General features: G+C 50.0%; 1 protein-coding gene and 1 non-coding gene across 12 annotated transcripts in view; one reads left to right on the top strand and one right to left on the bottom strand.

Annotated features, from left to right (window-relative positions):
• The window catches only part of EPB41L4A (erythrocyte membrane protein band 4.1 like 4A), a 214,476-nt gene extending 207,051 nt beyond the window's left edge, over window positions 1-7,425 (top strand). For all 11 annotated transcript variants that reach the window (XR_016235026.1, XM_008248402.5, XM_089334778.1 and 8 more), the window contains 5 exons: window positions 1,639-1,686; window positions 2,162-2,230; window positions 3,308-3,418; window positions 3,565-3,646; window positions 5,738-7,425. Coding sequence is in view for 10 of the 11 variants with exons in the window: in XM_008248402.5 (XP_008246624.2) it covers window positions 1,639-1,686; window positions 2,162-2,230; window positions 3,308-3,418; window positions 3,565-3,646; window positions 5,738-5,866 (439 nt within the window). In the remaining variant the exon portion in view is untranslated. The remainder of the gene's footprint in view (window positions 1-1,638; window positions 1,687-2,161; window positions 2,231-3,307; window positions 3,419-3,564; window positions 3,647-5,737) is intronic.
• An 820-nt stretch (window positions 7,426-8,245) lies between these two features.
• Window positions 8,246-8,378, bottom strand: LOC127487808 (small nucleolar RNA SNORA13). Its single transcript, XR_007915002.2, has one exon. It is a non-coding gene; the product is annotated as a small nucleolar RNA SNORA13 (small nucleolar RNA).
• Between the last annotated feature and the right edge of the window lie 15,945 nt (window positions 8,379-24,323).

Below are 24,323 nucleotides of genomic sequence, written 5' to 3'. Positions count from 1 at the left end.
TGGTGTCTCCACTGAGCCCTCGCTGCCTTGGGTCCGAGTGACTCCCTGGGTTTTTTAATGTTAGTGCCTTCTCTGACTGTGTCATCCAGTGAATGGGTTGATGTACTGTCTCGTGAATCCAGGAGATGTGGGAAAAGTAGATTCCACACAGGAAATCCTCCCAAAGATGCAGTTTTATTCCTACAAAAACAAAATCAGTGTTGAACAATGAGACCCAGGTCTTATCCCCTACCCCGCTTCCATGCTCTGACTGCCGAGTTGATTGAGAGTTCTTTAGACAGGTTTCTTTTCCCTACAGAGGAAAACCCGCTTCGTTGATTCAGTGGCCAGAAAGTAGCTTATTGTATTCCTTCGACTCAGAAGGACTAACTGAACACCTCAGTGGTGCCCTTACGAACTGAGGGAGACGGTGGCGTGTGCCGCCAGTGCTCTGGAGCCCCCGTGCCGGGCAGATTCCTGGGATGAAGCCCCAGAGTGTCATTGGCTTAGCTTGCTCTGGGCATTTTCATTGCTAGGGTCTGGGTCTTTCCTTGGGACTGTTGTTTAGACCCCTGTTCTCTTGAAGGCACTGGTGGAAGCCGATCATGTTCTCACTAGGGAGGGGAAATCATTGTGTGGCAAGGAGGCGGTGATAATAGATCCCTGGTATTTACTGCCACACTGGGGAGTCATGGTTAATGCCAGGGAGAGTATGAGCTAATGAATGCTGGCTAAGTGGTTCTCACTCTTTTTAAAAAATGTTTATTTTATTTGAAAGACAGAGTTTTACACACACACACACACACACACACACACACACACACAGAGAGAGAGAGAGAGAAAGAGAGAGAGAAATCTTCCAGCCGCTCCCCAAATAGCCACAGTGGCTGGGTCTGGGCCAGGCCAAAGGAGATGCCTACAACTCCATCCGGACCTCACACACGAGTGGCAGGGACCCAAGTACCTGGCCATCTTTCCCTGCTTTCCCAGGTGTATTAGCAGGGAGGTGGATCAGAAGTAGAGCAGCTGGGACTCGACCTGGCGGTCCCATATGGGATGCAGGAGTCCCAAGCATCACTTTAACCCTGTGTACCCCAACGCCAGCCCCTGGATTTCTTATTCTAAGAAGTTGAAGCATAGAGGTGTAGTTTCCTCTCCAGTAGTTCCTGGGGAAGGGATTTATGGGGTTGTGGGGTTGACAGTTAAGGAGACAGAGTAGCAGCATGAGCAGAAGCCAGGTGACCTCCAACATTTGGAGCCCAGGTAGTGCTGCAGAAATGCACTGTCAGATGGGACATGGGAGCTGGACCCCGGGCTCACGAGCTGCCACGTGGCACCCCACTGGTTGCCTTCTCTTGTGGCTGTTGCTTCTATTGGCGAGTCACAGCTAGTGCTGGGCTTCTCAGAGTCATGGAGTCTGGATGGACGCACGGTGGCCACACTGCGTGTGGCCCTGCAGCTCTGAGCGCTTGTGTTGGACACAGCGCTAGTATGGCTGTAGAAAGCATACCTGTTGTCTTTATGCCAGCCTCCACGAAGCTCCCCCGGCCCAGCCTCCCCCCGTCTCATCTGGGGCTGCGGATGAGAAAGGCCCGGCTGGAGAGGAAGCCAGCTGGCTGGGAGCGTGGTGGGTGATGAGTGTTGTTTTCTCCATTGCAGGAGAAGTCCTGACATCCAAGCAAAAGAAGAGTTATGGAAGCATATCCAGTGAGTACCGCTTTCCCTTCCTGTTGCTTAAAGCCCAGAGTTTTAACACAGTTGCAAGAGAGACCTGTCCTTGGGGAGGGAGCTGCGTCTCATTCGTCATTCTGTGGCACTGGCGGGGTGGCCTCACCAGGCTGGCAGCACCTACAGGCAGCCCTGGTGCCTCTCCTGAGGCCATGTGGCTCACCTGCTCACAAGTGAACCTCGAGAAAATTAAATTCAGAAGCAACGACAGCCAGGCAGGGCAGAGAAGCAAGCGTTTCACAGGGAAGGGGGGTGGCTGGGGTCTGGATGTGGAACAGTGGGAAAAAGGCAGGAGGGGTCAAGGGGATTCAAGGTTGACCTCTTTATTCTTGGCTTAGATTTCTATTTGTTTTGCAAACATTGTGTTTCGGACAAGGTGGGAGAAGGAAAACGCACCTGTAGATGGTGAGAGGTGTGTGCCAGTGTCGCGACTTGTACTCTGATTTCCTTCCAGAAAGGAGCTCGTGGACCCTTCTGGCTTATCGGAAGAGCAACTGAAGGAGATCCCCTACACTAAAGTGGAGTGAGTCTGGTTCTGAGTCTTCCCCCAAAAGCTTTCTAGTGCTGAGTGTCCGCTCAGACCCTCCGGTGTGCTCGTGCAGTGTTTGGAGTTTCAGTTGTTAACTAAAATTGACAGTGAGTGTTGGGAGGGAGGTAGGAAAGGTGGGGTGACACCAATGACAACCACCGAGCCTGTTAGCCGACTGTTAGCCGCCCATTTGTCCATGATAGGTGCAGGAGGGCATTTGGTGATTGTCAGTATTAAATTGAGATTATTTTTTAGTGATTAGTTACAAACTTTATTTGTACTCATTATTTTAACACCAAGAGAACTGTTTACCACAAAACCCCGCGACATCAGCCCAGGCCGGTGCCTGTCATGCGGGAGGTCACAGGGCTGATGAGGCTTCCTGACAGCAGAGCGGGACCCTGTCAGCGGCCAGGGTGGCTGCAGCACAGCTGTGTGCCCTCCGTCCTGCCGTCCGGGTGCAGAGGGTGAGGGCCTGCTCACTGCTCTCCCCTCCTGCACCCCTGCTGCGTTCCAGCCCAGCCTTCCCTGGCACCCGTGGATCTTTAGGCAAGAGACTGAACTTTGTTATTGTTAGCTGTCAGTACAGCAGCCACACATAGTGATGGCGCATGACACGTTCTGATGTGTACATTTTGAAACCATGGAATTAAGCTACCGCTTCATCACCTCAGCTGCCCGTGCGTGTGTATGTGTGGTGAGAATATTTAACATCTACTCTCCAGGCAATTTTCAAGCAAAGCTTAAGTTCCTGAGACAGGCCAGTGATCAGCTGCTTCGCGTCTGCATTGCGGCCCTTCCTCCCAGGCCACTGGCAGAATTACCTCAGTTGAAGTTTGGGGGCTCTGTGAATACACACACCTGTGCATACAGGGTCTGTGCAGAGCTCCGCTCTCATGCGTGGTCACAGGCGCATTCTCCTCTCGTTACCTTGTGACGTTGGAGCCTCGAAGGCTGGGTCGGATTGTGAGACGCCTCTAGAAGCGGTGGTTCCTCTGTGGTTCAGTCCAGGGAAGGAGGAGCTGCCCGTTGCCCTGCTCTGACGCCCGCGGGGGTTGTTTGTCCCTTCAGGACTCAGGGTGACCCTGTCCGCATCAGGCACTCACATTCGCCACGGAGTCACCGCCAGTACCGCCGGTCCCAGTGTTCGGATGGAGAGCGGTCGGTTCTCTCAGAGGTCAAGTAAGTGGGCAGCCCTGAGCACGTCCGTGCCCTGGTGCTGCAGAGCAGCCCAGTCTGAAAGAACTTTCCAGAGCATTCTGTATCTGCCCAGGAGCCCTGTTCCTGCTTGGATTCTGATTCTGGTACCCCTAAAACTCTCTCTGTAGTGCAAAGACAGACCTGGTCCCGCCTCTGCCGGTGACGCGCTCCTCGGACGCTCAGGGTGCTGGAGGCGCCACGGTTCATCAGGTGGGTGCCGAGACGTCCGAGAGGCCACAGGCTGCAGGCTGAGGGGCCTCTGAGCTCTGGAGAGCTGCGCTCGTGACTCGCTCCCTCCCAGAATGTTTTACCAGGACGTGTAGGATCCAGAACCAGGGCACCCCGTAGAGCAGAGCTGGCCGTGGGGTGGGGTCTAAAGTGGTCCAAAGCCCGGGCAAGGCCAAGGCCAGGAGAGCCAGGATTCTAAGGTTTAAAGACGAGGTTAAGGAGGGCTGTCGGGGGCACAGCAGAGCAGCACTGCTGCCTGAACAGAATGAACCTAGAGCCCAGTGAACAGGGCCAGGCAGTGCTGTAGCTCACGTGTCCAGCCCGGTGTCTGACGTCATCTCTCATGGGGCATTTTTTAGTTAAGATGGAAAAAATGGGGGTTGAATGAAGCAGGTAGGTGGCTTCACGCCTGCCTAAACAGCCATCCCACAATGCCGGTGACACCTTGACTGAACAGGGTCAGCCCACTGTGTGCAGTGCTGGGGTTTCATCGTCCGGACCGTGGATCCTGTGGAAATTCAGTCACGGCTCCCGTGTCTGCCCATACAGATGTATGAGCACGGGCAGTTCTGTAGGCAAGTTCGGGCAGCCCACGGCCACCTGGGCGAGCATCCGGCCGGCGGTGTCTGCTCTGACGCCCTTTGCTTGCCCAGTGACTCGAGCAAGGGCCGTTAAAAAGAGCGCGTGCTGGTTCAGTGTAGCGTAGGTTCCCTAGGACCAGATTGGGAGATGGAGAGTCACTCGCGGCAGCCTGCTGGGAAGGGGTGCTGCACAGCGGACGCTGGTGTGGGTGGAGGGGAGTCCCAGGGGAGTCCCGGGCTGACCCCCGGGGGACACCGGAACTGAGACTACCCTTGAGTCCACGGCGAGACTAGAAGGCCGGGCCTCAACTTGCCACACTCACCAAGTGGCTGTTGTTGGCGAAGGGGCACTCCTGGGAGACGGCTGACTCTGGGTGAGGTAGGGTGGCTCTCTCCAGCCAGAGCAGTTGCTGGGAAGGGCGCAGTTGTGACCAAAGACTGGAGGAAGGAAGGGACACCTGAGCTCAAATGCCCATCTGAGCAGTGGGCAAGGCAGCTGACCAGCCTGCACGGCACATGAAGGAATGGGTCCAGGAGAAAACAACAGGTGTCTACTCAGTGCTGATAGCACCACTTCAGATGCATTTCCAGGACTGACGTTTAGACTTTGCATTCAGACCTGCACCTGTCATATGTGACGGGCAGGATGTGGCCCAGAATCTGGCCTTTTGCAAAAAATTTTTGCTGACCCTGGCCTACACACATAGTCTATAAAAGGAAACAGAATAATCAAACCAGCTGAGCTGATGAAGATCCAAGGCCTGTAAGTGCAGAGTGGGCTCACTGCAGGCACACAGGGCAGTCAGAGACCCTCCCAGAAAGCGGCACAGGAAGCTGAGACCCAGGCCTGGGTAGCTGGCTGTGTGGCTCAGAACCCAGAGGCAGGAGAGCTGGTGCTGGGCAGCGCAGAGAACACAGGACCCACAGGCCAGGACTTTTAGTCCAAGTGCCAAAAGGAGGCAGCAGTTTGGCTGCCGTGAGTAGGTGCTGTGGCCAGGGGCAGGAGCCACATGACGACACTGGTGGGCCTGCACCTCACTTTCCCTGTTATGCAGAAGGCAGCTCAGGGAACCCACACATTTCCCACTGCGTCTCTGATCCTCCTGCCTCCCTCCCCAGTGTGCCTAGGCTGACCTGGACACAGATTATGCTGGTCATGGCACAGACAGAAGATTGCTTCCTTAAGAGGGACAGTGCCGACCATCACATGTGAGGCTGCCCTCTGCGAGTATAGCCAGTAGCCTCATCTGCTGGGGTTGCTGGGAGGTCGCCAGCCATCCTTGGGGCTGCTACCTCTGGAAATACCAAGGACCCAATAACACAAGTTTCGGGGTGTCCTGCATGTGACTGTCAGACTGCTTGTTTTGCAATTAATGAGTATTTGTTGAATATCTTTTGAAATTAACTTTGCATGGTTATAATTTGATGTCATAACTATGAAAATACACTTGATTTGTCTATTTTGTTCTTCTGAATCTTTTTCTCATTTCAGCGAAGAAATGGGTCTAAAGATAGCCTGATTGAAGAAAAATCTCAAACGTCTACAAGCAACCTGGCTGGAAAACACCCAGCAAAAACAATAAAGACTATCCAAGCTTCCCGCCTCAAGACAGAGAGCTGATGCTGGTGGAGGGCCAGGCCCGTGGGAAGGGCGTGTGCGCCACTGGTGCTGGAAGCTGTGAAACTGGGCTTCATCCGGACACCTCAGACCTGCAAAGGTTTCTGCAGCCGGAGGACGCTCGCCTTTCCTCTTCTAGGGTGAAGGGCAGACTTGTGCTGAAGGACTTGTGTCTTAACTGGAAGGACAGCAGTCTTCAAAAACTCCCTGGATGCCACACGCTCCTTCCCGAACAGGAAAACCCCCACTCCACTGAGCGCCGGCCTCTGCCATCTGTGCCAGGCCAGAAGCTCCTGACTGTGCTGGAACCCTGGGCTGCACCCGGCTTGCCAGGCAGCAGGATGCCCAGTGGCAGGAAGGCCAGATGCCATCAGAGGCATCGGATGGACTGCAGACATTGTATTCGTACATCAAGTTCTCTGTAATACTGTACGTTGTGGCATTGAGTTCACTGGTTATTTACAAATATGTAAAATTTTTTAAGTATTGCTTTTAATTTCTAAAGTGTCCTTGTGTTCTCAAAAAAAAAAAACTAAGTGTGAATTTCAGATAACCTCTGCCCCTCAGCTTCAAATGGTTTCTCTACCTGCCTGCCCTCTGCAGAGACTTGCAGGTTTCCTGTCCAGATAACTCTGCCGCCTACAGGTGAGAAAGAGTGCTCAGGTAGGACACCTATCTCCCTCACCAAAGCTGCCAGCAACCTTGACTCTTCCCAGCCCCAGCCGGCTCTACTGGTCTGTTCTGTGTTCATACCTGTTCTCAGCCGGACTGCTACATGGTTTTAAATGTAACCACACATCCCTCTAGCCACTACCATTTCCCTCATTCTTGGCAGTCCTTGTCTATAGCTCTCTCCAGTTAGGCCTTTCCTGCAGCCGTCTGTGGCCTGCCTGATGGAACCTCATTTGGCTTCTGCTCTTGGGAGCATGCTTTGCAGCTCCACTTTTTTTTTTTTTGTTAATTACTGGAATCTCAAACCTCAGGCCCAGGAATTCAGAGCCACTGTACTTGCAAGTGTGCAAGCTGGACATTGCCTAGTAGCCCAAGGGCCACTTTCAGGTCTTGGCTTTGTGCTCTAGTTTCAATCTTACTTCACCACCCCCTGGCCTAAGCTGGCCCTGTGTTGCTTAGCCGACCGCAGTGGCCAGTTAGCCTGCTGGCTCTGATCTTTCTAGATTTTCATTCCTTGCTTTAATAAAGCCTTAAGCAGCCTGGCCTGGACCTACCTCTTCAGCTTCATTTGGCCACCACACCAGGTCATGAACCTCACTGAGCACTCAAGTCTAGCCCAGGGAACGCAGAGGAAAAGCAGCCAAAACTGACAAAGTGGACTCAGCCCACACACTCCCTCAGCTGCCTTGCAGACCCGATCCCATGTATCTCAGCCCTGCTCTCAGGTCTCCCTGTCGGGTCCCATCACGGGCCTTATCTCATTCAAGGATGTTTCCCATCTGTGGCTTTATTCCCTCCACTAAGCGTTAAGCTTCCAGAGAACTATGTCGTGTTTTGCCGTTGTGTTCCCAGCTTAGTCATGTTTTCAATAAATTTCTTTGAATGCCTAAGCACTTTGTTCTTTCCTGCCAAGTAAAGGCACAACATGGGCTAATGGTAGGTGCACAGTGGCCCAGGCATCAACTTTTCTAGCTCTAGCTAGCACGTGAGTCACTTTTTTAAAAAGGACCCTCTCTATTTATCTGACAGTTACTGACAGACAGATCTTCCTTCCCTTGGTTCACTCCCCAAATGGCCACTACAGATGGAGCTGCGCAGATCCAAAGCCAGGTGCCTCCTCCTAGTCTCCCATGCAGGTGCAGGGCCCAAACACCTGGGCCATCCTCCACTGACTTCCCGGGCCACAGCAGAGAGCTGGCCTGGAAGAGGGGCAACCGGGACAGAATCCGGCGCCCATATGGGATGCCGGCGCCTCAGGCAGTGGCCCCACGAGTCCCTTTTCTTTAGGCCTTGCACAAGTTTTCAAGGCTGTCCATGTCCAGGATTTACCCCACTGAAAATTACTCTCAATTGCTGACAATTTCTGGGGGTGGGTGGGTGGGGGGCGGCGGCACAGACTCTCCCTTTGAGCTCTTCGGGAGGAGGAAGCCATTTCCTGGCAACGAACCACTCACAACACTAAGCTTTAGCAAGCACATCAACTTTTATTCGCAACTTGTCTATTTACCGGCTGTCCACAGGCACGCATCTTAGTGCTCTTCAGAGTCCGCAGGACTGATTCACACAACTCTTGTGAGTCCCGATTTCCAGAATCTTCACGAAGGCTGTCCTAAAAACGAGGAGAAAAGACTGGATTAAGAGCAGTACCGTGTCTCGGGCGCCCCCTCTTGGCCGGTGACGCCGGGACGCACTTCCCCTGCCGCAGCTTTCGGCTGTAGCTCGCGCAGCTCCCGCACCCAAGGCACCGCACCAGGGGCAGGAAAAGGCTGCCAAGCATTCACTGTGCGCCTTCTTTGACACCACATTCGCCAGTTTGCAAGAGCGAACGGGCAACACGAAGGCTACACGGCCCCCGCGCGCCGACCCCAGCCGCGGGCCTTCACGAAAGCCGACACGCGAGCCCGGGGGCCAGCGGCCCGGTCCACACCGGCTCGAGCACTCACCGGCTCCGACTCGCACCCCGCCGCGGAGGGCGAGCGTGAACGCGGGGCACGGCGTGGGGACCGGGCCTCCGGGCCCCGCGGCCGCCTCCCCCCGCCCGGTCCCCGGCGCGGCGCCCCAGGCGCGGCCACCACACGTCCCGGCGGCGCGCGGAACCCAGGAAAGGCCGCGCGGCCCTCCCACAATGCTTTTCTACGAGCGGGAGGGCCCACTTGCGAGGGGCGGGGGGGAACGGACCGTACCATCGGCCGCTCTCGCGAGACCGCGCGAGAAGCGCCAAGCGGCTGGTCCCTAGCGGCCGCGGGCAGCGCGGGATTTTACCTCAGTCTCTGGCGGTCGTCAGACCGCGTTTCGGCGGCGGCGTTTTTAAAAAATCAGTTTGGTCTCATGCGTCCCTCCTGCGGGGCAGGAGCAGCCCGAGGCCTCTGTACCCGGCCCTGCCCTCAGCGCCCGGGCGTCGGGGGCGCGGGATCGGGCGGGAAGGGCCCCGCCGAGCGCCGCGGGCAGCCGGGCGGTGGTCGCGCTGCCCTGCCGAGGCCGAGGCTCAGGTTGTAAACGCCATAAAGAATCAGGTTGCCTCGGTGTTAACCCAGCTGAGGCTACGCGGTACCGCGTCGAAAGCTTCGTGCGGCGTTTGGCCGCCCTTTATTCCTACGAAGTCCCCCGAGCCCGGAGCCTGGCGCGGTTTCCGCACGGAGCCGAGCCCCGCAGCGCAGCTGGCCCTCGGTGTGCGGGCTCGGGTCCTCGGGCCCGGCCGGGGCCAGGAGACCCCGCGCTGGACACGCGCAGGGGCGAGTCAGGCAGGGCTCAGCGGCGGCGAGGAGCTGCGGTTTGACGCGGACACTTTGGAGTTGCCTGATTGCCGCCACAGACCTAAAGCAAAGGTTGTGAATCGGCTGTTTTCCCTGCGACCACCAAGCGTGGCCGTGACGCGGACCGTGTCCCTGCCCTTCACGTCCTAGCGGAGACTCTTCCAGAGACCACAGCCGCTTCCTTTGAAGCGCTAAAAGAGAGAGAACTTATTCCCAAATTCTCAATTGAATACCTAAATAACTGCAGCTTTTATGAAATCTCAATTATACCACGATAAACTGGTCTGAAGAAATAGGAAAAAAGAACAACATGCAGCAAGCAGACGAGTAGTCGCCCCAAGAACTAGCTTGGGTGATGACGAAGGGTGAGGCCCTCGCAGGAGACGTAGTGTGAAGGGGTCATGAAAGGTGGATGACTGCAGGCCTGCGCTAGGACGTCACTGCGAGGTCTGGAACAAGGGCAGTGTCGGGAAGGAGGGAGATACCACCAAGACGCCAGGACACCGAAGGGAAGGGAGTGGTGACTGCAACCAGTCCTGAGGTTGCCTCCTTGCTAGGGGAAGTCGGGGAGAAGCCTTTGACTTGGGACAGCTAGCACACCTGTTGCCTTGAGTAAATGGCCATCACGTTGAGCCCCAGTTGCTTCACTTAACAGGGAGTAACCATGCACCTGTGCGACGTGGTTGACGAGTTCAGAGGCTCTGGGAGTATCTAGCACTGGGGATGGTACATAAATGACTCCGTGGACGAGGCTCTTCCTCCGCTCGCATGGGAAATCTTGGATTGATTTCTTAATTTGGGCGCAGTGTGCTGCTGTTTTCCCTCCAAGGTTTACATTTGCTCCCACTTTCCCCCTCTTCTTCTAGATCTCCTCCTAAACAGTTCAAGAGTAAGTAAACACATTCGTTCCAATTATTACGTTAGTGTTGGGTGTCAGGAAGTCAGTTTTTCTTCTTCCTATCTGCTTCAGTCCCATACATGCTGGCAAGGAAAACCAAGAATGAAATACAGGTAGGCAGAAGGAACCTGAGAAGACAGGAGATGTTTCCTGCTTGGTCTCTGCTCCACGCTGCCTGTAGGGCTGAGGCGCTGTGTGCGGATGTACATGCTGCACACGACGGTAGTGCAAACACGGGACAACCTCAGGTTCCCTGTGTGGCCGGCAGAGTAGGATCCCCGGAGATGAGCCTGTCCTGACCCCAGAGCCTGTGAGCGTTCCATGGCCCAGCACAGGGGCTCTGCAGGTGTGGTTAGTGTCAGAGACCTTGCGATGGTGCCATCTGTGGTTTACATGTGATTTGTCCCCCAAAAGGGTCCAAGTGTTGGAAGCTTGTCCTTCAGTGTGGTTGTGTCGAGGTAGTGGGACCTAGTGGGAGGTCCTTGGCCAACTGGGGATGTGCTCTTTGAAGAGTTTAAGGTATTTCTTGTGGGGACCCAGTTAGTTTTCGTAATTGTTATGAAAGTCTGAGCTTGGCTTTCTCTGGCTTTCTAACTGAGATGTGATCAGTTGCTCCTATAACTGCTCCCCGTGTTACAGTCCATCACCATGGCTCCTCAGCAAAGGGGAGCCAAGCACTTGAGTCTCTAAAAAACCTGAATAAACCTCGTAAGTGGCTTGCCTCGGTGCTGTTACAGTGATGAAAAGCAGGCTAATACAGATGGGGAGGTAAACATGGAAGAAGGCGGGAGAGTTAGAGATCTGGTAGCAGAGAAGGCAGTGGCACTGAGACGTTAGAGGAATTGACCCTGCATTTCTGGCCTTGAAGAAGAGAAGAGGCTACAAGCCCAAGAATATGAGCAGCCTCCAGCATCCGAGGATGGCCCTCCGCTGACAGCAAGGACGTGGGTCTTTGTTTCTGCAGCTGCAGGTGGCTGAATTATGCCAATGACCTGTTAGAAGCAGACTCCCCACTAGAGTCTCCAGAGAGAACATGGCCTTGCTAATGCTTAGATTTCAGCTCATTTGTTCCAGTTATTAGGTTAGTGCTGGGTGTCAGGAAGGGACTCAAACCAGGCTTAAGACCTTGTAGAGCTCTGCTGTGATGCATTTGTTAACATTTATGTTGTTCTAAGCTGCTCAATTCGTGTTAATTTGTTATGGCAGTAAGAGAAAATTAGTATACCCTAGAAAGGGTGGAGAGTAAGTGAGCTTTATCTCTTACTCTAGCCTTTTTGTTTCTTCTCAATTTTCTTTTTCTTTCTCTTCCTCCCTCCCTCCCTCCCTCCCTCCCTCCCTCCCTCCCTTCCTCCCTCCCTCCCCCCTTTCTCTCTTTCTTATAAATTTAGATATTTATTTGAAAGTTAGATTTACAGAGAAAGAAGGAGAGACAAAGAGATCTTCCATCCACTGGTTCAGCACTCAGATGGCTGCAACAGCCAGGGCTGGGCCAGGCCAGAGCCAAGAGCCCCATCCAGGTCTTCCCCGTGGGTGGCCGGGGCCCAAACACTTTGGCCATCTTCCACTGCTTTTCCCAGACCATTAGCAGGGAGCTGGATCAAAAGTGGAGCATCTGGGACATGATCCAGCACCTGTATGGGGTGCTGGAGTTGCTGGCAGTGGCTTTACTCACTATACCACAATGCTGGCCCCATGGTCTCAATTTTCTGGTTAGAAGTGTAAATGAGATTTTTCAGACAAGCTACACACATTTCATCTGAAAACACTTAATGCATAATGGAGTTGACTTTTGTTTGTAGTGAGTGCTAGCATCTGTGAGATTTTTTTCCATTTGGATAACTAGTTGTTTTAAGGTGGTTAAACAGCCCATCCTTTCTGCACGGGTCTACCATGCTACCATAGTCATATATCAAGGTGTTTTCAGTTAGTTTGTTTTTCGAATAGGCTATTTATGTTATGTCTATTCTGTCCCACATTATCTATCATCACTCAACAGTCCACTGTCTCAATTACTGTGTTTTATAGTAAGTCTTGATACATGGAATGGCAAATACCTGAACCTCATCTGTATCACCACTCAGGCACCTCGATCTTTCTCTAGAAAGTCTTGGCCATTATTGTCCCTTTCCTCTTACACATTCAATATAAAACAAATTACAAATTCAATATAAAACACCATTGAGATTTTCATCGGTATTGCCTTGGGTCCATGATAAACGGGGGAGAGCGAAGGCAGTGTACGGGATGGTTAATTTTACGAGTCACCTCATCTGGATCACAGGATCCCCAGCTGTCTGCTTGACGGTATTTCTGAGTGTGTCTGTGAGGATGATTCCAAAAGAGGTGGGCATTTGAGTCAGTAGATGGACTAAAGTGGATTTTCTTCCTCAGGGCAGGTAGAGGAGGGGAGTATCCACTGGCTCCCCCTAACTGCCTGAAGTGAAACGTCCAGCTCTGCCCTGTGGCTCCTGGTGCTCGGGCCTGCAGGCGCTCAGTGCGATCTGCACCGTCTGCTCCCTGGTTCTCAGGCCTTTGAACTACACCACTGGCTTTCCTGGGCTTCCAGCTTAGACAGCGGATTGTAGGGCTTCTCAGCCTTCATAATTATGTGAGTCACTAACCTGCACACACACACAGTGTGTAGTGTGTGTGCATATGTGCAGTATTCCTTGTTATTTGTGGGAGACTGGCTTCCAGGAAACTTCATGAATACCAAAATTCATGGATGTTCCAGACCTTTATATAAAATGCTGTAGTCCTTGTATTTACATATAATCTATGCACAAACTCCAGTATTCTTTAGATTACTTATAATACCAAGTGAAATATGAGTGATATGTAAAAAGTAGTTATACTATATTGTTTAGGGGATAAAGACAAGGAAAGATGTGTGTACATGTTCAGCACAGATCCTTTTTTTTAGATGTTTGATTTTGAAGGTTGAATCTGAGGATGCAGAACTAGTGGGTCTGGAGGGCTGACTATATCTCTAAATAATTTCTGTGTCTATATCTCTATCTCTGTCTTTGTCTATATATCTACACTGATATCTTTATCTATCTAAATCTTTTCTGTTTCTCTGGAGAAATCTGAATAATACAGAATGTCATTGCATTTATTTGTCTCTTCAGGATCCTTCAAAGTTTTATAACATTTTGCTATAAACCTTGTACAATTTTTTGTTAGGTTAATTCCCAGATCTTCTTATTCTGTTGCTATTGCAAATAACTTAAAATTAAATTTTCTAACCAGTCACTTCCAATGTATATTAAACCTTTTTCTTTTAAATATTATTTTTTAAGATTTATTTATTTATTTGAAAGTTAGAGTTACACAGAGAGAGAAGGAGAGGCAGAGAGAGAGAGAGAGAGGGAGAGAGAGAGGTCTTCCATCCGCTGGTTCACTCCCCAGTTGGCCGCAGTGGCTGGAGCTGCGGCCCTCTGAACGCAGGAGCCAGGAGCTTCCTCCAGGTCCCCAACACGGGTGCAGGAGTCCAAGGAGTTGGGCCACCTTCCACTGCTTTCCCAGGCCATAGCAGAGAGCTGGATCGGAAGTGGAACAGCAGAGATCCAAACCGGCGCCCATATGGGATGCCAGCACTGCAGGTGGCGGCTTTACCCACTATGCCACAGTGCCGATCCCTTAAATATTATTTAATTTAAGTAATTTTCATAACTTAGAATAACTTGTAGATCCTTTCTTGGTTTTCTCCTTAAGCAATCATACTGTCTGCTGAAGCATTATTTCTCCCTTTTCATGTCTCATACCTATTTATGGGGTGTGTGTCTGTGAATGCTTAGCACAGCACTCTGAGTAGACTGTTGATAGCAAGTGTCATGTTTGCTCTTGATTTTATAGGGTGATCTTAATGTTTTGGTGTGTTTGTATGATGTGTATGACATTTTTATGCCTTTCCTATTGTTTACTTGGTTAAGTAAGTTTCCTTTTTCTTTTTTTCTTTTTCTTTTTTTTTTTTTTTACAGGCAGAGTGGACAGTGAGAGAGAGAGACAGAGAGAAAGGTCTTCCTTTGCCGTTGGTTCACCCTCCAATGGCCGCCGCGGCCGCCGCGCTGCGGCCGGCGCACCGCGCTGATCCGATGGCAGGAGCCAGGAGCCAGGTGCTTTTCCTGGTCTCCCATGGGGTGCAGGGCCCAAGCACCTGGGCCATCCTCCACTGCACTCCCTGGCCACAGCAGAGGGCTGGCCTGGAAGAGGGGCAACCGGGACAGAATCCGGCGCCCCGACCGGGACTAGAACCCGGTGTGCCGGCGCCGCTAGGCGGAGGATTAGCCCAGTGAGCCGCGGCGCCGGCCCTCCTTTTTCTTTTAAAAATTTTTATTAACAATAATTGTACATAATTATGGGTTACAGTATGACATTTCAATGCATGTATATCCATATTTTCAATGTATGTAAACAAAGTGTACTTCCCCTTCTTTGATGTTAGTTTATGATTGGAGCATCTTTCTTCTATTTGTTCATATAATATTACTATTATATAGTAAAAACAAAAAACATAGTCTCCCTACTATGCTATGTACAACTAGGAATTTATCCCTTCAATTGAACTCCAATTTGGTACCCATTATCTAAACTCCTTCTATCTCTACTCCTCCCAATCTCTAGTAATTACTCTTCAGACAGATGTTTTATTTTTTGATTTGTGTTTTAGCATCCACCTATAAGGGAAAAACATGTGATATTTGTCTTTCTGTGTCTTTAGTTCTGTCCATTTTGCTGGGAATGACACGATTTCATTTTTTTATGGCTGAATATTCTTTTGTTTATATGTAGCATTCTTTATCCATTCATCTGATGATGGGCACCTTGATTGATTCCATATCTTAGCTGTAGTGAGCAGCACCACAATTAAATGCAGCAGGGAGGAGCCGGCTTGTGGCGTAGTGAGTAAAGCCACCGCCTCCAGCATACCACGTGGGTAACTGGTGGAGTGCCACTTCCCATCCAGCTCCCTGCTAAAGGTCTGGGAAAGCATTGGAAAATGGCCCAAGTGCTTGGGCTTCTGCACACATGTGGAAGACCAGGAAGAAGCTCCTGGCTCCTGGCTTTGGCCTGGCCCAGCACTAGACATTGGGACCCTTTGGGGAGTAGAACATCTTTCTCTGTCTCTCCCTCTCTCTCTCTATAGCTCCGCCTTTCAAATAAATTAAATAAATCTTTTTTTAAAAAAGTGGAGCAGGTATCTCTTTGATACTGTAATTTATGTCTTTTGGATATATAGCCAGTATTGACATTCCTATGGCAGTTCTATTCTAGTTTTTTAAAAAATTTGCATACTGTTTTCCATAGTGGTTAGAAATTTACATTCCCACAAATAGTGTATAAGAGTTTGTCTTTCTCCTCATCTTTGACAGCATTTGTTACTTCTGTTTTTTTCTTTTTTTGATAATAGCCATTCTAATAGGAGTAAGGTAATACCCCATTATGGTTTTGATTTACATTTTCCTGATGACTAGTGATATTGAGCTTTGTGAAAATATATATTTGTTCAATATTTTGTTGACTATATATATATATATATATTGAGAACTCTCTGTTCAGGTCCTTTGCCATTTCTTAACTGGATTGTTTTTGTTATTATTGAGATTTTTGAGTTCCTGATACATTGTAGCTATTGTTCCTTTATTGGATAAGTGGCTTGTAAATATTTTCACTCATTTTGTCAGATGTGTCTTCATTTTGTTGATTGCTTCCTTTGCTGTGCAGGTGTTTGAGTTCTGTATAATCCTACTTGTCTAGTTTTGTTTTTATTGCCTGTGCTTTTGGAGTCTTATCCAAAAAAGCATTGCTTACACCAATGTCTTTTTTTTTTTTTTTGACAGGCAGAGTGGATAGTGAGAGAGAGAGACAGAGAGAAAGGTCTTCCTTTTGCTGTTGGTTCACCCTCCAATGGCCGCCACGGCTGTCACGCTGCAGCCGGTGCACCGCGCTGATCCGAAGGCAGGAGCCAAGTGCTTCTCCTGGTCTCCCATGGGGTGCAGGGCCCAAGCACTTGGGCCATCCTCCACTGCACTCCCGGGCCACAGCAGAGAGCTGGCCTGGAAGAGGGGCAACCGGGACAGAATCCGGCGCCCCGACCGGGACTAGAACCCAGTGTGCCGGCGCTGCTAGGCGGAGGATTAGCCTGTTGAGCCGCGGCGCCAGCCTACACCAATGTCTTGAAGTGTTTCCCCTATGTTTTCTTGCTGCAATTTCATAGTTTCAGGTCTTACATTTATGTCTGTGGTCTATCTTGAGTTGAATATTTGATATACATTTTATATGGTAAGAGGTCGAGATATAATTTTATTCTTCTATGTGTATATAACTATGCTGAACTTTTTCCAGAAATATGTATTGCAAAGATTATCCTTGACATTTTTGTCAAACATCTGTTAGCTGTATGTATGTGGATTAATTTCTGGATTCTCTATTCTGTTCCATTAATCTCTGTGTTTGTCTTCATGCAAGTACCATGCTATTGTAATTACTATGACTTTGTAGTTTGCTTTATTTTATTTATTTATTTATTTGACAGGCAGAGTGGACAGTGAGAGAGAGAGACAGAGAGAAAGGTCTTCCTTTGCCGTTGGTTCACCCTTCAATGGCCGCCGCAGCCGGCGCACCACACTGATCCAATGGCAGGAGCCAGGTACTTATCCTGGTCTCCCATGGAGTGCAGGGCCCAAGTACTTGGGCCATCCTCCACTGCACTCCCTGGCCACAGCAGAGAGCTGGCCTGGAAGAGGGGCAACCGGGACAGAATCTGGCGCCCCGACTGGGGCTAGAACCCGGTGTGCCAGTACCGCAAGGCGGAGGATTGGCCTAGTGAGCCGTGGCGCCGGCCTTGCTTTATTTTTTAAAAAATATTTATTTATATATTTGAAAGGTAGAGTTACAGAGAGAGAAGGAGAGACAGAGAGATCTTTTTCCATCCACTGGTTCACTCCCCAAATGGCTGCAATAGCCAGGGCTGGGCCTGTCTGAAGCAAAGATTCTAGAATTCCATCTAGGTCGCCCTTATAGGTGCAAGGGCTCAAGCACTTGGGCCATCTGCTGCTTTTTCCAAGTGCATTAGCAGAGAGTTGGATCAAAAGTAGAGCAGCCAGGACTTGAACTGGCACTCATATGGGATGCTGGTGCCACAGGCAGCACTTTACCCTACTGTGCCACAGCGCCAGCTCCTGTAGTATGCTTTAAAATCAGGTATTATTTGTCTCCAGCTTTATTGTTTATTTATATGTTGCTTAGGATTGCTTTGGATGTTCTGGGTCTTTTATGGTTCCATATAATTTTTATGATTTTTTTCCAAATTATGTGAGGAATGTCATTAGTGCTTATTGGAAATTTTATTGAATCTGTGGATTGCTTTAGGTAGTATGGACACGTTAACAATATTAATTCTTCTAATCCATGAACAATGGATATCTTTCCTTTTTTGTGTTTCCTTGATATCTTTCCATTTTTTGTGTGTGTCCTTGATAGTTTCTTTCATCAGTGTTTTATAATTTTCATTGTGGAGATCTTTCACTTCTTTGGTTAAATTTATTCCTAATTTTTTGTAGCTATTGTGATTAAAATTTCTTTCTTGACTTCTCTTTCAGCAAGATCATTATTGGTATATAAAAATGATACTTTTTTGGTATGTTGATTTTGTATCCTACAACCTCAGTAATGTTACATGCTCCTAATTTTGATGTCTTTTATTTCTTCCCTTAATTGCTCTTGCCAATACTTCTAACAGTACATTGAGTAAGAGTAGGGAAAGTGGACATCCTTGTCGTGTTCTAGATCTGAGGGGGAATGTTTTCCACTTTTCTCCCTTCAGCATGATATTGGCTGTCTGTTTGTCACATATAGCCTTTATAATTTTGAGGCATGTTTCTTCCATACCTATATATTAGTGTATTTTTTTATTATCATGAAAGGGATATTGACTCTTACCAAGTGCTTTTTCTGCATCCATTGAGATGATCATAATGCTGCAGGTGTTCCGGCGTCAGTGTTGCAGGAGTAGTGGCAGGAAGAGTCTACAGCTCCAGTTGCTCAGGTCAGGGTACAGAAATGGCATAGCTCCCGTGTTATAGCTCCCGTGCTCTAGCTCTTTGTTTTGCTGTTCTTGGTGTTGCAGCTTGTTGTATTACGGCCTCTCTTCTCCCATTGAGTCACAGCTTCTCTTATCTCCCAGGTTCATTGGGCATTGCAGTCTTCTGGGTTACAGCTTCTCTTCTTGGCCAGGTTCCTTGTCTCATGACCATGAAGAATGAGGCACATGGACAAGGAAGGACTGAGCAAAGCAAAAGATGTTTATTGAAAGACGCAGGGAAAGGTCTCCAGCAGCCAGGAGGGCCTGCCGTGCGAAGAGCTGCCTGCCCCAAAGGGCTGCTTGCTCCAAACTGCTGCTGAGGACTGCCTGGCTCAGATTTTTCTGTGTTTCTAAAGGAGGACGTTCACCTGCCTGGTGGAGGTATGTGCTAATGAGGTATCATATGTAAACCAAGCATGGGACTGACTGACCTGGTAGACTTTGTTGTGCGGAAGCTCAGAGTGCTCAGGTCCTTTGGACAGATGGAAAAACATCTGAAGATTGCATTGTATGTTTTTATCTTCTCCCCCTCTCTCAGGACTCCTGCAGGTTGTATGTTTCCTCCTTTCCTGTCCAGGGCCCCCTGGAGTTTCTTTTGGTAAGGGTTTGCTCTTCGTTCTTTTGATGTATTTTGTTTATTGATTTGCAAATACTGAACCATCCTTGAATCCCTAGGACAAATCCCAGTTAGCTGTAGTATATGAGCTTTTGAAAAATATTTATTTATTTAAAAGGCAGGGGAAGAGAGAGAGGGAGAGAGTGAGAGAGGGGGAGGTGTCTTTTATCTGCTGGTTTGCTCCCCAAATGCCCACAACAGTCAGGGCCATGCCAGACTGATGGCAGGAAACAGAAACTTCATCTGGTATCCCGTGTGGGTGTGTTGCCAGAGTAGTTGTGCTGCATTACTGGTGTCAGTTTTGTAGTAGTGGCAGGAGGAGTCTCTGGCTTTGATCATGTGGATCTGTCTCATCCTCACGAAATGTGGCAGATTCTTCTTTTTACTGGGTTCTGTATAAACAGCACAGCTCCCGTGGCACAGCAGTTGTGTTGCAGCTCTGTGTTGCAGCCTGTCCTCTCATGTTGGCCGCAGCCTCTCTGCTGATTCATCCAGGAGCGTTACAGTCTTCTACGTTACAGCTTCTCCTCTCTGCCGGCTTCTTTGTCTTGTGATCATGAAGAATGAGACACAGGGACAAGGAGGAGTGAGCAAAGCAATGGAAGTTTATTGAAAAAGGCAAAGAAAGCGCTCCAGCAGTCAGGAGGAATTGCTCTGAAAAAGGCTGCTGTCCCACTGCTGGTCAGGAGTGTCTGGCTCCGATTTTTACACATTTCTAAAGGACCAAGTTCATCTGATTGATGGGTTGAGGTGTATGCTAATGATGTATTCTTTGTGAACCAACTAGGAAGTCAGCAGAGCCGGAATGTGCTAGGTTTGGCCAGGAAGGGATAAAGAGTGGCCTAACCAGGAGCCCTTGTTACATGGGAAATTAGACATGTGCTGAAATAGGTCCATGGTGGGCAGGCCATCCGCGGATTGCATTGTGTATGTCTCTCCAGTCTCTCGGGGCCCCTGGAGGGTTGCATCATGTATATTTCTTCCTTTCCTTTCCAGCAGCCCCTTCAGTCCCTATCAGAGGCAGGAGGAGTCTGCAGCTTCAATTGCTGGGGTCTGAGTCTTGTTTCCAAGAAATGCAGCAGATTGTTCTTTTGGCCAGACTCCTTAAAAATGTCTCGGGTCCCATGTTACAGCTCTTTGACTTGTGTTACGGCTCTGCATGTTGCAGCTGTACATGTTACATCTGTGTGTGTTGCTGCTCTGCATGTTAACAGCTGTGTGTTACAGCTCTGTGTGTTGCAACTTGGTGTTGCAGCTGTGTGTGCGCTGCACCTCCTGTGTGTTGCAGTAGCTCCTTGTGCTGGAGCTGTGTGTGTTACAGCTGTGTGTATGACAGTTCTGTGTGTTACAGCTCTATATGTTGTAAGCTCTCTAAGTTACAGCTCTGTGTGTCAGAGCTCTATGTGTTGCAGCTGGGTGTTGCAGCTGTGTGTCTTGCATTTCCTGTGTGTTACAGCTCCGTGTATTGCAGCTGTGGATGTTGTAGCTCTGTGTGTTGCAGCTGTGTGTTACAGCTGTGTGTGTTGTAGCTCCATGTGTTGCAGCTGTGGGTGTTGTAGCTCTGTGTGTTGCAGCTGTGTGTTACAGCTACAGCTGTGGATTATGCATCTCCTGTGTGTTGCAGTTGTGTGTTGCAGCTCTGTGTGTTGGCTGTGTGTGTTGTAGCTCCATGTATTACAGCTCTGTGTGTTGTAGCTCTGTGTGTTGCAGCTGTGTTTTGCAGATGTGTATCACAGCTGTGTCTCTTGCATCTCCTGTGTGCTGCAGCTGCATGTGTTACAGGTCTGTGTGTTGTTGCTCTGTGTGTTGCAGCTGTGGGTGTTTTACTTCTGTGTGTTGCAGCTGTGTGTGTTACAGCTCTGTGTGTGCTGCAGCTGCATGTGTTACAGGTCTGTGTGTTGTTGCTCTGTGTGTTGCAGCTGTGGGTGTTTTACTTCTGTGTGTTGCAGCTGTGTGTGTTACAGCTCTGTGTGTTATAGCTTGGTGTGTTACAGCTCTGTGTGTTGTAGCTCTGTGTGTTGCAGCCTCTGCACTCTGTCGCTCCCCCTCTTCGTGGAGGAGCAACACTGAACCCTGCGCTGTTCTTTCGTCTGCTCGGCCCTCCCCGGGTTTGCTGCTGGTTCTTCCCGGGTTGGCTACTATCCCTTCCACCTCCGTGGAAGGGCAGTTCCCCCTGGCCGCATTCCCCACTTCCGCAGGGGAGCGGCACACCGCCGGCCGGCTCTCTGGGGGCTGCACGGGTTCCCTTAGATGTTCCCCATAGATGTTCCTGGTGCATGCCGTCTCTCTCCTCCTTTATAGTCCTCCTCCGCCAATCCCAACTCGGCTGAGTACGCTGCTCTCCAATCAGGAGCAAGTCCTACAGTTAATTGGTTGAACTGGAGGCAGCTGTGCGGAAGCTGTTTACTTCTCTCCCAGCGCCATATTGTGGGAGAGCAGATGCATAGAATAAGTCCTAATTCGAGCAACTTAGTCTAGTCCGGATTGCTCCCCACAGATCCCCCTTTCTTTTTATTTTTTGGCGTTGATACGCGCCTGTCTTCGGTGTCCCGCAGCACACACTCTGCTGTACTTGCTAGAGTTGCCACAGGCTCTTACAAGTCCTATCAATCAGGAAAACCGAATCCGGGTCCTCTCTTCGCCATTGTGTGGAGGTTTTTAGGCGCTGATGCGTGCCTGTGTTCGGTGCCCTGCAGCGCATGCTCTGCTCTGCTAGAACTGCCTGCAGGTGTTTACAAAACCTATCAGGCAAACCGAATCCAAGCCTTCTAATTGGCATGTTGAGGGGAGGCCTTATTTTTCTCTATTTCTCTATCTCCGGGCATTCCTACCTCTCCCATTTCACTTCTATCTTCCAGCATTCCCATTTCTCTTTTACTTCACTTCCAAACTTCTGTTTCTCTTATCCCTGCGGCTTTCCGGCACCTCGCCCCGCCGGCGGGTTCCCGGCTCTGCGCCGCTTCAGCCCGCGCGCCTCTCTGCGCGGCTTCCCGGCTTTGCGCGGTCCGCGGTCTCCACGCTTAACCCTTTCGCGTCTGAACCACGGCCTACGCCAGCGTTCCCTATCTATTCACGCCCCGTGCTCTCTCTGCACGCGGCGGCTTCCGCGAGTAACACAGCGTAGCTTGCGTCTCCGCCACTAGGATTCAATCTAAGTTCCCCGGGCTAGCCTGGCGAATTCAACCCAGCGTACGTCTCCGCCCCACGATCTGGCTTCCCGTCCTTTGCTCCCCGGGCTAATCAGACGGATCCCAATCTGGCTTACGTCTCAGCTTCTGGCTTCAACTTTTCGCCTCCTATTCCCGGGCTAACTTGAGAACCCCAAAGTGGCTTTCGTCTCCGCCTCGGCCTGCCCCCTGCGGCTTCAATTTCCCTAACAGTTTTCTCTACCCGGTATGTTTCCCCAAGCTTTCCTCCAACGATATTCCTCCCTCATTTCTCCTGGCCTCTCCCCACAGTCCGCGTCCGAGTCTGTTTGTTCTAGCTTTCCCTTTCGCTTTCGACCTTAGAGATTTCTCCCAGCTTCCCCCCGTAGTCCGTATCCGAGTCTATGCCTAGGCTTTCAATAGCTTCTTCCGGCTCCTTTTTCGTCCGGCTTTTCCCTAGGCTGTTTGCTAATCTCTCTCTCCGGTAATTTCCCAGTTCTTCCCGTTTCTTCCCTCCTAAGTTTGCTATCCGTTCTAGGTTTCCTATCCAAGCTAGGTTTCCTATCCGAGTCACGGCACCATTATGTCGCTCCCCCTCTTCGTGGAGGAGCAACACTGAACCCTGCGCTGTTCTTTCGTCTGCTCGGCCCTCCCCGGGTTTGCTGCTGGTTCTTCCCGGGTTGGCTACTATCCCTTCCACCTCCGTGGAAGGGCAGTTCCCCCTGGCCGCATTCCCCACTTCCGCAGGGGAGCGGCACACCGCCGGCCGGCTCTCTGGGGGCTGCACGGGTTCCCTTAGATGTTCCCCATAGATGTTCCTGGTGCATGCCGTCTCTCTCCTCCTTTATAGTCCTCCTCCGCCAATCCCAACTCGGCTGAGTACGCTGCTCTCCAATCAGGAGCAAGTCCTACAGTTAATTGGTTGAACTGGAGGCAGCTGTGCGGAAGCTGTTTACTTCTCTCCCAGCGCCATATTGTGGGAGAGCAGATGCATAGAATAAGTCCTAATTCGAGCAACTTAGTCTAGTCCGGATTGCTCCCCACAGCACTCCTGTTGGGTCACAGCTTCTTCTTGCTGCTGGGTTCATGGAGGAGTGTTGCAGTCTTTTGTGTTACAGCTTTTTTCCTCTGAAAAAAGCAGAGAAAGTGCCCAGCAGCAGTGGGGTTGCTGATGAAAGAACCCTAGTCACTAGGGGTTTTTATATGTGTTTCTAAAGGAGGAAGTTTGATTGGTTGCGGTAGATGCTAATGAAGCATTCAATTGAGCCAGTTAGGGGACTAACACTGGGGTATAGCTGCTTGCCTAGTGCTCAGCCAGGTTTGAGATGGGCAAGGCTCAGCAGGTGCAACAACATCTGAGGATGACACTGTATATGTTTCTGCCTTCTCTCAGGACTCCTGGAGGTCACACCGTGGATGTTTCTTTCTTTGCTTTCCAGGGATGCAAGTACCTGGCCATCGTCAGCTGCCTTCCCAGCTGCATCAGAAGGAAGCTGGATAGGAAGCAGATATCTTTTTAATGTAGTGTTGGATTCAATCTGATAATACTTTGTTGAGAATGTTTGTATCTGTGTTCATCAGGAATATCAGTCTGTAGTTTTCTTTTTGTGTTGTGTGTGATTTTATTATCAGAGTGATGGCTCATAAAAAGAGTTTAGCAGAGTTCTCTCCTTTTTATTATTTATTATTTATTTATAAATCAGAATTATAGAGAGGAAAGGAGAGAGGGAGGGAGGGAGAGATTAAGAGAGAGAGAGAGAGAGAGAGAGCGCGCGCGCGAGAATGAATCTTCCATTTGCCTGTTCACTCCCCACCAAATGGTTGCAACAGCCAGGGCTTGCTTGGCCAGGCTGAAGTCAGTAGCCAGAAGCTTCTTCCAGGTCTCCCACATAGGTGCAGGTGCCTAAGCACTTGGGCCATACTCCACCACTCTTCAAGGCACATTCGCAGAGAGCTAGATCAGAAGTGTAGCAGCTGGGACTCCTACCATTGCCCATGTGGGATGCTGGCATTGCAGACAGCAGCTTAACCTGCTATGCTACAGCACTGGCCCCTATCGTTTTTAATATTTTGGAATAGTTTGACAAGTATTGAAGTTAGTTCCTCTTTAAATGTTTTGTAGAATTCAGTCATAAAGCTGTAAGGTCCTAGACTTTTCTTTGATAGGAGACTTTTGGTTACTGATTCAATCTTATTACTTGTTCTTGATCTATTTAGATTTTCTATATTTTCTTGGTGTGATCTTGGAAGGTTGTATGTATGCAGCAATTTATTGATTTCTCTGAGGCT

The sequence above is a fragment of the Oryctolagus cuniculus genome, chromosome 6, assembly GCF_051225735.1.
Source record: "Oryctolagus cuniculus isolate XC-2025 breed Fujian yellow rabbit chromosome 6, ASM5122573v1, whole genome shotgun sequence".
NCBI lineage: Eukaryota > Metazoa > Chordata > Mammalia > Lagomorpha > Leporidae > Oryctolagus > Oryctolagus cuniculus.
Note: the sequence above shows the minus strand (reverse complement) of the source record. Positions and strands in the feature narration are given on the sequence as shown.